We start from the raw sequence: 14,238 nt of genomic DNA, 5'->3' as shown, positions 1-14,238 counted from the left end.
TATTTAAACATTAACATTTTCGTCACTACCTTCGGCCGTTTAGATTTAAATAGAGAGAGGACATGGCCGATGGAATCTTATGATTCTTTACTCATTGTGCGGGGTAATTGTAACAGTAATTTTCTATTGTTGTAGATCGAAGACGAGGGCAACCACGGCAACGACGACACGCGGCTATTCATCCTGTCCACGCTGGCCGGGCAGCATAAGCCGCGCGTGACCTGCGCGCTCTGCGAGGACACGCTGCACGTGTTCGACCGCTACCCGCTCGTCGACGGCACCTTCTTCCTCAGCCCCAAGCAGCACACCAGCGGGGCTGTCGAGGTATTTAAATGGTTTTATGTTCTCGTGTCACTACAATTGCGTAACGTACAACTGAAGGACTATAAAAACAAACAAAAAAACCGGACAAGTACAAGTCGGACTCGCGTTCCAAGGGTTCGTGGGTTCAAGGGTACTTCATGCAATTTTTAATGTTTTTTTTTTATATGAAACATGATTGAAACGTCTTGAAAACCCTTTGGGTCGGATCAAAAACCATGTATCATAATGTGTTATGGCGCGGTGGCTTATATCTTTACAACTATAATAGCTATATGCATAGATTTTTTATCGATGTTTAGGAGAGAAGCCATTTCTTGGAATTTAATGTGCCGCTGATTTTGCGCTAGAAACCACGAATTTGGAGCTAAAATAAGTTATATTCGCGGTGCTGAATTGTGATCGCAAAAAGTGTTGTCATTTGATAGCTTACTTAATTAGTACAAAAATAAAATACGTGGGATTATAAGAACCTGTAAAAAATTTAAAAAATATGATTCCTCCGATACTTTACGATTGCTCTTGTGTGCGAACAATAACATACATAACTGATGCAAAGGTATCTGGGATAGCAGGATCAAATACAGAACAATAGTAGTGCCTAAAAGCAAAGGCCGAAGAATATTGGAAAGGTTGCATGGATAGCACTACATTTAGTCCAGTAGTTCGAAGCAAATAGGCTGTGACAGACGGACAGACAGATGATCAGAGTAGAGTCAATTAGTGCTTTTGACTTAGCAGACCGTATAAGAGTTACTTGACGTTATGATAATATTTATGAACCAGTCTTAGGTATGTACTAAATTTATCTTATTACTTAATATAAACGCATCTGTAATCACCACTTACTTTGGAATGTAAATAATATTAGTATGCAGAACGTGACTTATTTCAACGAAACTCGCAAAACGGAGATTTATTGCCAACGTTCAACCAATACCAATACAATATTAAAACGACTTAGCTGTTGTTATGTCATTGTAGCCATAGTGACATTGCATACCTTTAAAATTATTTGTTTTCTTAGCGAAGTGCAACGAATTAAGAATGATATTTGCTAAGCTCATGCTTTTAAACACCGAGGGTTTTAATTTAAATCGTTGACTCGGATTTCAGCAAGCATAAAACAAATAGCAGGATCGTTTCATTGTTTACCGTAGGGATCTCTAAGCAGTCACTTGTCTTGATATTCTTATTTGTCACACGGCACGGAAGATAGCAACTTTTCCTAACTCGGTTGTTTGTTGGGTGGAGTTCAGAAACTTAAATAAGATCCCGCAGAGTTTATTTAAGTATAGGAATAACATAACGTCTGTAGCAGCTCATATGTCGGAGTACGCCCGAGCAACTTCTCGACTGTGCTGTTTGCTTATAGAATTAGAGACGAAGCCGGGCTCGGGGATACTCGTATGTTTGTTTGACAGCAGAATTAACATACGTGCACTATGGTTTATGTCTACGAGCACTCTATACATTTATTACTCTGAACCAACTCTTAAAAATGAAATCCTGTACAAATAAAACGATTATGAAGGGCAACGAGACCATTCGGTTTCTTTAGCTTGCATAATAGTACATTGTGCAACGAGGGGAGTAAGTGAAATTTTGGATACGAGGGGTTGTAATTACGACTTAAATACAGTGACATATCAAACATTCGTCCGCTATTTTGTAATTTCTTGACAGGTTAGGCATCGAGGGCACAGACCTATTGGGCATTCAGCCACGATTGAAAATTATGTAAAAATATTTAATTAAAAAGTATGCTGCGATATAAATCATTGTAGTAGGTTTTTATTACACCAACGCAATACAAATTTATATAGGTACTAAAATTAAAACTAAACTAGCCATAAAATAAAACTACTTAAAAATTAAACTAATATTAAATAAAACTAAAATTAAAAGATATACTAATTAATTAAATAAATTTCAACATTAACACATATATTAATTATAAACGTCGGTAATTTAAAAGCAAAACTCATTTATGCTACTTGGTTTGTATGAATAAGTGACATAATAAAATAATAAAAAGCTACACTTAGGAGCAAAACTGTCCCAATAGTAGCATATTAGTAGAATGAAGAGAAGTTGATGTCGATCAAGGGGAGGGACACATGGTTAATACATAACAGTAATTTCTTAATTATGTGTGGTCCTTATTTGGAGTTTTCATAGGAGGAACTAGAAATATTGGGAAAAATAAAAATGTGTTTCTTTTTTCTACTTTTCGATTCGAAATTATAAAATAACCGTAAATGCCAAGTAAGCCGATTTGTAGAAAATTTCAAGGAGTACTGTTATGTATTAACTATGTGCCCCTACCCTTCATCGATATCAACTTCTCCACATTCTACTATTTCTACTAATATGCTACTATTGGGACAGTTTTGCTCCTTAGTGTGTAACTCTAGGGGGATTTATAGCTTTTTTCACAATCTATAACTCCCGCGGGAACAAAATAGGCCTTTGTCCTTCAATACACCTGCATGAAATAAGATCATTTATGGATGAAAAAATAATTAAATTATATATATATATATATATATATATATATATATAATAGTTAGCGTCTTACCATTAACACACTGTCGTGCTAATATACTTACTCATAATTTTCCGGGCTTAAATCCTGGTAATGTGTGTTCATCAGAAATATTTGTTCCGGAGTTAGAGATGTTTTGTATATATTTAATTATGTATCTATCTATATATAGTCATCTAGTACCCACGACACAAGCCTTATTAAAATATATATATTAATTATTTATTTAATTACTTAAAATTTATCTTTGAGATTTTTTTTGTGGATTAAGAGGGAAGAAAGCATTTCGAATGTAGCGAAATAACGGTAATTTTTCTATGAAATTCCATTTCGGGAGAAAACGTTTTCCACTAACTAAATCTTAACTAATCACTTAGATTTTGATGGCGATCGTTTCAGCATAATATATTCTAGGTTTATAGGTTTCAGTTGTTTGAAAAAAAAATCCTAGGTATAAACCTAGTTTTTCATTGTGTCAATAACATATTAAAAAATCATGGAGAATGGTAAATATTTAAAAGTGGAAAAACGTTTTATCTTTTTTGTATGGACGATCACGTGCTATACTTTCCTCTAAACACAATTAGCATATTGAGTCTTAAAACACAATCATGTTTAACACTAATTTCGTTAACTTTAATAAATAATCAGGATTTTCCTCGAGTGCGTCTTGGAAATCATTCCTGTCACTACTCTTAATCTATCCTCCGAGAATACAGTCAAATCACCATACATGTACCTTTAAAAATTGAGGAGTTCCCTCAATTCCTCGTGGATTCCATCATCAGATCAGAACCAAAAATATTATGGGACCACCTTGGAGGGAACTCCTTTCAAACAAAAAAAATTACTCAAAATATAAGAAATCATCATGATTATCATCAAAAATTCCTATGGACGCCTGCAACTCCAGAGGAGTTACATGTGCGTTGCCGTTTTTTTTTTTTTTTTTTTTGACCCAGGGCAATCCGTTATGGATCCCACTGGCACGGGAGAAGCCGAGTGGGTATGTCCGACTCCCACGGACTAAACCCCCTGGGGTGTTCCACCGCGCGCTTTGTGGACGGGGTTTCGGGAACGCGATTGTAGACTTCCGATACCCCGTCGGCGTTGCCATTACGGGCTCGACTTTTGTGGCTGCTGCAGCAGCCTACTCCGCTGAAGACGCCTCGGAACACTTGAGGGCCTTCCAGCTCGGAACCTCTTTAGGCGAGTGATGGAACTCCCGGCCCATCACCCGCAGGTTCCCGTTAAGGCGGTATCATTCGGGCTGCGTATGCCCTTAGACGCCGACCTGGCCTCCTACGGCGCTGAGGGAGCGAATTCGCATCGTCCTCGCGCATTCTCTCTGCAGCCTCCTTTTGCGACAGGACGGTGACGCTAAAGGAGGCCACTGCCGCCCACGCTTCCTCACTGCTGAGCATGCGGCGTATTAGCGCCGGCAGCGAGAGGTCTCCTCCTATGGCCGAGGACAGGATAGCGCGAGGCTCCGCCCACGCAGGGCACTCTTCGCGCGTGTGTTGCGCCGTGTCCACAGCTCCTCCATCGCAATGATGGCACGCTGTCGTCGGCTCCCTTCCCAACCTCTCACACAGGTACCAGCCGAAACAGCCGTGCCTAACCGATCCTAACCCCCCCCCCCCCCCACCATCGTTAAGCTCTGGCAACCTTACTCACCGGCAGGAACACAACACTATGAGTAGGGTCTAGTGTTATTTGGCTGCGGTTTCCTGTAAGGTGGAGGTACTTCCCCAGTTGGGCTCTGCTCTAGATCTGGAATGACATCTACTGGCTGTGCCCTCCCACACAAAGCGAGATGACATTCACATTGCCCATACCTCTCTCTTGGACGTAGTTTGATGTACCCGGGTCCTAGGGCTGGTCATAGGGTACTTATCATCTTCCTAGCGTTTCTCCCGGCTTATTTCCACGGCTCATGGGAGCCTGGGGTCCGCTTGGCAACTATTCCCAAGAATTGGCGTAGGCACTAGTTTTTACGTAAGCGACTACTTTCCAACCCAGAGGGTAAACTTGGCCTTATTGGGATTAGCGCGGTTTCCTCACGATGTTTTCCTTCACCGAAAAGGGACTGGTAAATATCAAATAATATTTCGTACATAAGTTTCGAAAAACTCATTGGTACGAGCCGGGGTTTGAAATCACGACCTCCGGATTGCAAGTCCCACGCTCTTACCGCTAGGCCACCAGCGCTTGTCTTCGACATAGGGTACTAATTCAAATAATACTTTCTAATGTGTGCTCTTTAATATAATTATTAACCCATATTAACTTAAACGCTGGATTAAGTAATTTTTCCTTATGGCCAGGTGAAAGTGGAAGGGCGCACGCAATACCTGACCTGCGTGTGCATGGGCTGCCTGGAGCGGTGCGACCCGGAGCGCACCATCCGCTGCCGGTTCTGCAGCCAGAAGTGGGACGGGGCGTCGCTGGTTCTCGGCACTATGTACTCCTACGACATCTTCATGGCGACGCCGTGCTGCGCTGACAGATTGAAGGTAAATTCATAACCAATGTAATTATTGTTATAAGTATGAGAGAATGTATTTCAATTCAAATGAAGTCTACAAAATAAAAGTTAACTGCCCATAAAACTGTAGATAAGCTCTAATAGAATGTCGCTAACTAACACATGTATATTTGTCCGACAGTGCAACAGTTGCTACAAGCCGCTCCTGCACCCACAGCAACGGCTTAACTACTCCGACTACTCTCACCCGGTGACGTGCCCGCACTGCCGCGTCCTTGACACGCATTTCGTCAAGCCATTGACCTACTGCTTCACAAAACGGGCGTACCCGGTGTTCCAGCAGTGGCCATAACAGTCGGCGGTGTCGGGCCACTCGCCCGGCACCCCCACTGAAGGCTGGAGCCTGGCGCCGTCGCCGCCGCGGCGCGGCTCGCCGCCCGCACTGCGCCCCGTCGTCAACACGAGCATGGCTACACGCCCGCCCGAGACCGGTACGCCCGAGGAGCCCGTTATCGCCAAGTACACCGCGCCAACGCTGGCCAGCATCACCGAGTCGCTGTCCTTGCTCGGGCTCAGCCCCGAAACGCTCGCGATGAGTTTCGGCGAGACGCTAGCCGATCGCTACTTGGCCGCGTTGCGCCCCAAGCCGGCGCCGGCGCCCGTGGAGCGGCCGTCGCTCGGCGGCTGCGGCGCCCCTCGCCGCACGCCGCTCGCCGACCCCTCGCAACTCCAACTCTTCTCCAGCGACTTCATCGACTACTTAAACCAGATCGCGTAACTCCACTGTGTCTGTAGAACTCTTTCGTGTTACGGTGTGATCCTCACAGACTCTTCATAACGCGTCTAGTGCCAGACGCTAGGAATAATTTCTGTTAAATTAAGTTGGTATTATTGGAAATAATTTATATTATATGTCGGTTTAGATCGTACTATTGATTTTATTTTAATTTTATTGTGTACTTTGTTGATTAGATGTTGATTTTTAACAAAAACAATTAGCAGCTGCACCAGAAATTGCATTTTTTGTTTTTCTTTCGATTGAAATTAAAAACTCGAATCGGTTTTCTTTCCTTTTAAAGGACCTTAAAGTGAGTGTTTAAATTATTGATTACCTTCTACGACAGTGATACCGACCCTATCTGATAGGGCGATCGAGTGGTGTGTTATTTAGTTCAATTTAGTTTATTAGTTATGTTTTATTTTAGCAAAATTTTAAACCTAACTTAAGTGTTATACAATAATTATTTTTGTAGGTTTATCGCGATCTTTTTATTTCTTCCCACCAAAATGGCTCTTTGTAGAACTTCATTAAGATGCCATGTTAGGTTATGGTCTTGAATCATTTTGAATTTGTAACACTTTTCACATTACTTTAATCAGTATGATAGAGGATTTTAACTATAAGTCATTGCTGTGTCACCAATAATATGATTAGCTTGTCTATATCTATTATAATTATTATATGTACCTATAAGGTTATGTATCGTAACACAGTTGTTTTAGTTGTTTTTTTTTCGATGATTAGTGGAGAGCCAGCATCAATATGAACACGAATACCTCTGTGCTGTACCAAGTGAAACGTCTGTGTCGTGCCATATCGCAAGATAAATTGCATTTTATACAATCCAAATTATTGACGTGTCAGCAATCCGCTAATCATTAAGTTTTCTATTTCCACAGACTTTAATTCATAAGAAGACACGATTTTTTTTGTTTTATGTTGAAGATGAAAGCTTTCAATTTATTTCCGTGGTTAGTTTAAGGGTTTTCTTACAATTATCATGAATGTCTATTTAATTTATAAGTGAATAGCGCTTTAAATTTACTAAGCGTATAAGTGATGTGCACATTTACTCACTAACTGTTTAAAGTTAATATTTTAGGTAAGGTTTTTATACTTTGATACTTATTACTCGCAAAGTGATTGATTACAAGTGATAAAACGTAGTACTAGTGCGTGTTTAGGATATATAGTGGTGCGGATCAGTAGGCGTAGGGGCTCGCACCGTGTGCTCCACTCCGCGCTCCGGCGCGACGCCGGCGGGACCTCCTACAACTCGGGCTCGCGTCGACTTGTCTCGGAACACGGAGTGTAACACGCTCACGGGGTCAACGTGATATCTGCGAACTCTTTCGCTACATGTTAGGCAATAATTCTAAAAAAGACTTGACACTTTTTATAGTTAAAAATTTTGCTGCCATTTACATTTTAACTAAACTAATCGCTGTTCATTAAAGTAATTAGATCAGGTTCTTGTTGCGTAGTAAAGTAGCATCAGTCATCATCGCCACGCGCGTTGTCACGCCATCATCCGCATCACTGCACCTCATGAGCGTCATCTTCATCCGGCACGGTTTGAGTGGGGGCGAGCTGCGCAACTATGGCCGCTGAGTCCGCGCCGCGCCGGCTGCCGGTCGCTGTCGGCCGACGCTAGCCCGGCGCTTCAACTTAACGACCATACTCATCTCTATTGGCAATACCTACAAATTACTTCTTAAATTACCTAATATTGAATCACATCTATCCACGGGCCATAGTTGCCAGGTCACCTTGTGTGGTTGTAGTATCTCCTAATATTTTAAGATTAGTGTCCTCCGCTTAATCGTTATCTATACTCTAAGAATATAATATATATTATATCTAACTGAAACAGTACTTTATCACAACACGGTGTACTAATAATGTAAATAACACCGTTTCGTGTACTATTCGCAGCTTATCGAAAGTTTAATAAAATACATTGTACTATTGCATAATTCTAGAATAGCCGTAAATCGATAGTACATAATTTCAACAATATCAAAGATCCCTAATTATTTTAGCGATCGCGGCGGCGCTGTAATGACGTTTCATATGTTATACAATTTTAATTTTATCGAAGTTTGCTCGTTCGTATATAGAATTATATTTAAAAGTTTAATGTGCATTTACTTAATGCGTGTTAATATAATATCGTATCCATAAAATATTTGAAAAATTAAGGTAAAAAACGAGCTGTTGTTGGTATATTTAGGAAAATATTAAAAATGATACCAGATCATCTGATGGTGGCCATGTACAAATGTGAAAAGTGAACCGTCATTACAGCGCGCGCTCTAGTGAAGGCAACACAAAGTATATCATATTCTCTAATAGTCAATACAGAGCCATCTACGTAGAAGAATAATCAGACCTAGCCGTGCGGCGCGCGGCTTGCGCCGGGCGCGTCGGCTTGGATCCCTTTCCGGTACAAATTCAGAATATGCTATTTTGGAGTCATGAGATCCGTTAATATATCATAGTCCTCCGTAAGCAAGGATGTTTATTTAATAGATATTTAAAATCTATGTCATTACCTCTCTAGATACTATAATAGTAAAATTATAGTTGTATCAGCGTAACACAAATTTAAATTCCTTTTTAATAAAGTATTGAAAATCGCATATTTTAAAATAAATATAGATATGTCTGTACTTTCAGTTATAGAGTACAACACCAAAAAACCGTAATCGAATGTTCAAATCCATATTATATCATATAAGATATGATAATTTTTCTTAAATGAATGTTTACAAATGTTACATGCGTCTTGACAAGCCAAATGTCTACCACTATACCTCTTATAAATCTATCTTTTAAAACTAAAATATGTACACATACCAACCTAGACCGTTTTTTACCCAACCACTTTTTTTTAAATCTCCCGTAGAGATAGGTAGAATCGTAATTTAAGTAGTCTCAACTATAATTTACCAATCATGAAATTGAAGCCCTATATCGTGATCCAATGTTAGAATTTGTTATTATTTTAAAACAATCGAAGCATTCTTGACAAGACACAATTTCGTAATATTCTGGTTTGTCAAGACACGTTTGTTTTCCGTTAATATAAAAAAAATGTTTGTCATTATTTTCATTGAATTTGTCGATTCCTTTCTTTTAATTATTTCACAAGTACTTCCCGTACTATTTAAATAACTATTTAAGGTTGTGTAGTGTACCCGGACGCAGTAGAAACCCCTCTTTACAATCAGAGGTACATAATCGAAAGTGTTTGATTATTCACATTTTAGTCACTTAGTTACTTGTTCAGTTTTAATATATTTAATTACACGACGTTGCATATTTTCCTAGTTTATTTGCACATATTTGTTAAATTTTGTATCTAATGACAATTTTATTTAGACACAACATTTAAATTTCTTCATGTTGAATTAAATGTGTGTAATTTAGTGAATTGCTTAAAAGTACAAAGAAACAATTTGTTACTTTTGCAAATTTTATAAAGTAAATACATATTAAAGATAAATCTGGACTAGATACTCTTTACGAAATAGTTGCTGTGAATCCTAATGTAATCCGCAATTGTTTCCATCGCAAGAGCGTCTAACAGTTATACATTCATTTTAATATAAAAAATTTGTTTTTCGTTGGTTGAAATTTAGAAGCGAAAATTGTTATTTATTATAAAAGCTATATCGTGTATTAGTTTTTTATTACTTTATCACTAATATTATCATACAAGTACATAATTATGTATAAGTAGTAGATGCGCACTGTAAGTAGGAATCATCATCGGCATAATATTCGTTGAACTTACTATCTCTCGCTTCTTAGGTTTAATCTAACCTCGTTTTCTCGTAGTCCTTGTTTAGCTCTTAGGGTTTTCTTTATGAAGAACGTGCGAATGGAATGAGTGTATGTGGTCACATTTAACATTAATTTTAGTCATCGTCATAATTCTTACATACTTAGTATTTTTTATTGCTAATGCATCCTCGTGCCAAGCGAGTTGTTAGTAAATCGTGTACGTTCTGGTCATAGGTGCTGCGTTCGCGCAGCATTTTCGTTTAGATGTGAACTAACTTAATATCTTTCCGTGATATAACCAATGTAGTTTTACGATTCAATGGTATAGGCCAGCCATTTTATCAAGTTAATGTTGGTAGAGACTCCATGCCTAACTCACTTACATTTCGTTACGTATAAAACGTATGATCAATTATGTATCAGCTAGGATATCAATTGCCAAATGTTTATAAACAATCCTCAACTGAAGCACTTCATGAAACTCAATATTTTCAATAACATCAGCGAAATAATACTATATATTCAAATATTGGAGATGTTGGAATCCATCCGCTTTACTTAGATCATGTTAATATTTATACACTAACCCATGGAAGGCGCCATAAGATTGGGTCAGTACAGCATGGCCCACATCAGGTTGTCAATGTGACATTCAGACCCGGCGACCAATCGACGCTCAAATTCCACTTACCCATTGGCTGACTTTTGTATACGGCTGTTATTGGTTAGTGAAAGATGCAAATCAAACGTGTTAATTATATTTTGATACTCGATGTTTTCTACACTAATGTAGTTGTTCATATTTAACTTTCGTATTTACGTAGCGTAGATAGGTTTCGTCAGACGTCACACTCGATCGCATTTAGAAGTTTCGGTGGACCAGTTAAAAATGTGATTATACCGTTAAGCCTAATGAACAGACTGTTTATCGCCGACCTTTACAATTAGATTTATAATAGACTGAAGCAATCAACATCAATAGTTTTAATCGAACTTACAAATGCGATATGAGTGAGGAAGTGATATTACCGTCGGTAGATTCCTACATGTTTCGAAATTTTTGGCTCTTAAAGCCGTTTTCTAAAATCGAGACAGTCTAAACACTCCTAAACATTAAGAGGTAAACACGTAAGCTTCAGGTTGATCTGCAAAAAATGTGAATTTTGAAATGACGATTAAATTGGTGATAATATTACGAATTGGCTAAAGATAATAATTAAGATATTGCGTGGCAATTAGATTAACATTTTTACTACGTAATGCGCGGGGTGCATCAGGGTATGAGTGTCATAATTTGTAAAAACTAAAAACTTTTGTACTTTGGTAACATTAACAAATAATTTAGTGGTAACATTTTTCTATTAATATGTATAATGCGTAAAATAAGCGTCAAATAATATACGTTTTTTTACTGGAACTGTAGATGTAGTATTTTTATAAGACTATGCGAGACATGGGCTCGCAGTACGTGTATCACGGCGATAATAGGTATGGTAATGTGTAAACCGACCACGTGTCCTAGTCCGAGAAGCAGCCTAGAATGACGGGCGGCGCAGCTCCGAGCCCACAGCTCCAAGGCTTCTTCTTGATCTATAGAAAGACCGCGACGTCGTTATAATAGTTAGGAAGTAAGTTTTTTACTGTCTGTGCGTTTTATAACCGATCAGATGCTTTGTAAAAGTAATGTCTACCGTTCTGCGAGTCATCGCATTTAATTAGTCTCCCAAATGGAGGCCAATCGCAAAATACTTTAAGTATTCCTATGACTTTTTAAAGGTCCTGCATTCGGGCATCCGTTTCGACGGGCTGGTTGCCACTCGATGGCAGCAGGTGTGCTAAGACGGTGTCGTATTAATAGAGCCAAAGCATCTCATTATTCTAAAAGTTTCTTGTCGTTTATAGTATTGTATGTTTGCGAGAATGAATAACCTCACTCCTTCATTTCTTGTGTAGATACAGTTAGTTATCTACACATTAATCATTATTAATATTGAGTGTGGTAATGGTGATGTCAAATGTGTTTTTTTACGCAGATCTCCCTGTTTACTTACAATTTGATGGAATATGGATAAGGTGTGGTTATCAGGGAAAGAAAGAAGCTCAGAAGGAAAACGCCAATTTATTAATTTTAAGTATATTTAAGTGCTTGAATTACTTGTAAGAGTCGCTTTAAAATATTCATTAAAATATACCATTGAAATAAATATTTATATAAACTTTGATACGTCTCAACGTATTATTTTTGTACATTTGGAGTCGATGCTTAAGGAATTGGCACAAAAAGGTAGAATTAAGAAATTTCAGAAAGTAAGAAGTTCCATTTTGTAATTCGAAAATATTGAAAGCTATTAATTTGTAACGATAGTGAGCGTTGTATTGTCTATTTTGTAATGTTGGTGAAGCATGAGTAGATTGTAAGTTTGTTTCAGAAAATTGTAATAAAACTGACGGAGGCGAAAAAAAAACATGTTATATTTTATACGGATCCTGATATTGTGCCCACGGGCTTTGTGTTACTTTACGAATCTAGTTTGTAAGTTTACTCTTTAAAAGAGTTTTCGCAGGTAGTAATTTTAGTAGGCTTAGTGTTTTTATACTGGCTTGATGTTGTGACATTTATTATTAATATGATATCGATAACCGACTACCGAACAAGCGGCCAACACTGATTCATAGCAGAATGTGTAGTGGGCACTGTCTGCGCGCTGGGGCAGGATGCGCACGATTCGTTTTAGTTCGCGAAAGGCAACAGGGATTGACTCCGATTTTAAACAAAACACAATTACAGCAATATTGCTTGAACTGTTTACTTGTAAACTAAATGGAGTTGATGTAACGATTACCCATAAATTTCGGAGAGCAGGCCCTGCGGCTGCAGTGAGCCTAACCAAAGCGTTGCTGTTCGCAAGCATATCATTTTAAAAAGACGCTAGATACATTTTTGGTACAAACTTTAGCGAAGTTTTATTCTATTCAATTTGTACTATTATTAATAATATTGTTAGAGAATTATGTGTTGTCAGTTTTGTAGTGGACGGTTTGCCTATTAACGATCTCCAGATAATTACGTGAATGCCGTATCTAGTCGACTTCATTGGTTTCCAAAATAGTCTACTGAACAGGACGTCAAGGTCGATTTAATCCATTACAACTCTGGTAATCATCCTGAATTATTTCAGTTATTTAGCAAAATTATATTATTGTCTAGTATTTCCGATTATGTTACGTTTTATATTGCTTATATTATATATTATGGATACAATGTTTATTAAGTATTTAATATTCATTTGATGAGGACCTAGTCGATTCTCTGTATATCACATTTCCCAAAGTACAAATTCCTTGTTGTTTAGTCCAATTTTGTTTGACTGTTATTCAATGGAAATTATTTTAGAGAACACCCCGCCTGCGGGGCTCGGTCTGCGGCCGCGGCGCTCGGGGCGGCCGAGGCCCGCGCTGTGGGCGCCGGCGCCAAGCGCTCCGTGGCCAGACCTTCATAGCTGGCTAAGGGCGCAAAATGTTATAGTTTACGTAAATCTTAATAGTTTAAATAAATCTTTAATATGTCCATACAACCTACTTGTGTGCCGCAATAGGTGAAATAATACAAGTAATGTTTAGCAGCTTTTAACTTAAGTTTTAACTTAGATTAATTTGATTTGTAATAATTTACCTATTTTTGTTAATGCACAATTTATAACGCGGTAGTCCCTACTTATTGTCTTATCAACTAATTGTTCTGTGCGCAGTAGACGATACCGTTAGCATCAATAGCAGTGTTGTCGCTAGCACTTCATCATGCTTAGCAGTCATTCTATTTTACCTTCTTATCGTATTTAAGTTATGCTATACGTATTCGCCTACTACACATTATTGGAATTGGAATGCTTTTAGCAATAAAATTAATGATTCAAATGACACTATAAACCTACGATAAACCATAAAACCTTTTCAAAAATACAATAAAAAACCAAAAAATATTGAACTGTTTTAATTTATATCTTACTTTTTTCACCTATTTAGGATGGCAACGTGGCTTTGAAGCGGGGATTGTGTTGACGGTAACATTAATGGGACAGCGCAAACGCATTACTAGAATCTTGGCCTCGGCCCGACCTTCAACCTAAGTGTAACAAGTGCGCCTTAATCGAGACAAAATAATTCGAGTTAATTTCCCTTAAATTGCACTTTGTAGGAAAAAATAAGAAATAACCGGCCAAGAGCATGTCGGGCCACGCTCAGTGTAGGGTTCCGTAGTTACTCTTCCGTCACAATAAGCTAAACTGGAGCTTAAAGTATAGTAAATTGTTA

The 14,238-nt window shown here is 38.4% G+C and overlaps 2 protein-coding genes across 2 annotated transcripts in view; both read left to right on the top strand.

Annotated features, from left to right (window-relative positions):
* LOC133534658 (headcase protein) overlaps positions 1-5,709 on the top strand; it is a 68,669-nt gene extending 62,960 nt beyond the window's left edge. Inside the window, exons 3-5 of the mRNA XM_061873865.1 lie at positions 136-324; positions 5,197-5,385; positions 5,539-5,709. Coding sequence (XP_061729849.1) covers positions 136-324; positions 5,197-5,385; positions 5,539-5,709 — 549 coding nt within the window. The remainder of the gene's footprint in view (positions 1-135; positions 325-5,196; positions 5,386-5,538) is intronic.
* Positions 5,710-5,823: 114 nt separating this feature from the next.
* LOC133534659 (uncharacterized) lies at positions 5,824-13,907 on the top strand. The gene has a single exon (XM_061873866.1). The coding sequence runs from the start codon at positions 5,824-5,826 to the stop codon at positions 6,133-6,135; it is 312 nt and encodes a 103-aa protein (XP_061729850.1). The 3' UTR covers positions 6,136-13,907.
* The last annotated feature ends 331 nt before the right edge of the window (positions 13,908-14,238 follow it).

The sequence above is a fragment of the Cydia pomonella genome, chromosome 2 (assembly GCF_033807575.1).
Source record: "Cydia pomonella isolate Wapato2018A chromosome 2, ilCydPomo1, whole genome shotgun sequence".
Classification (NCBI taxonomy): domain Eukaryota; kingdom Metazoa; phylum Arthropoda; class Insecta; order Lepidoptera; family Tortricidae; genus Cydia; species Cydia pomonella.
This window is presented reverse-complemented; position numbering and strand designations above follow the sequence as displayed.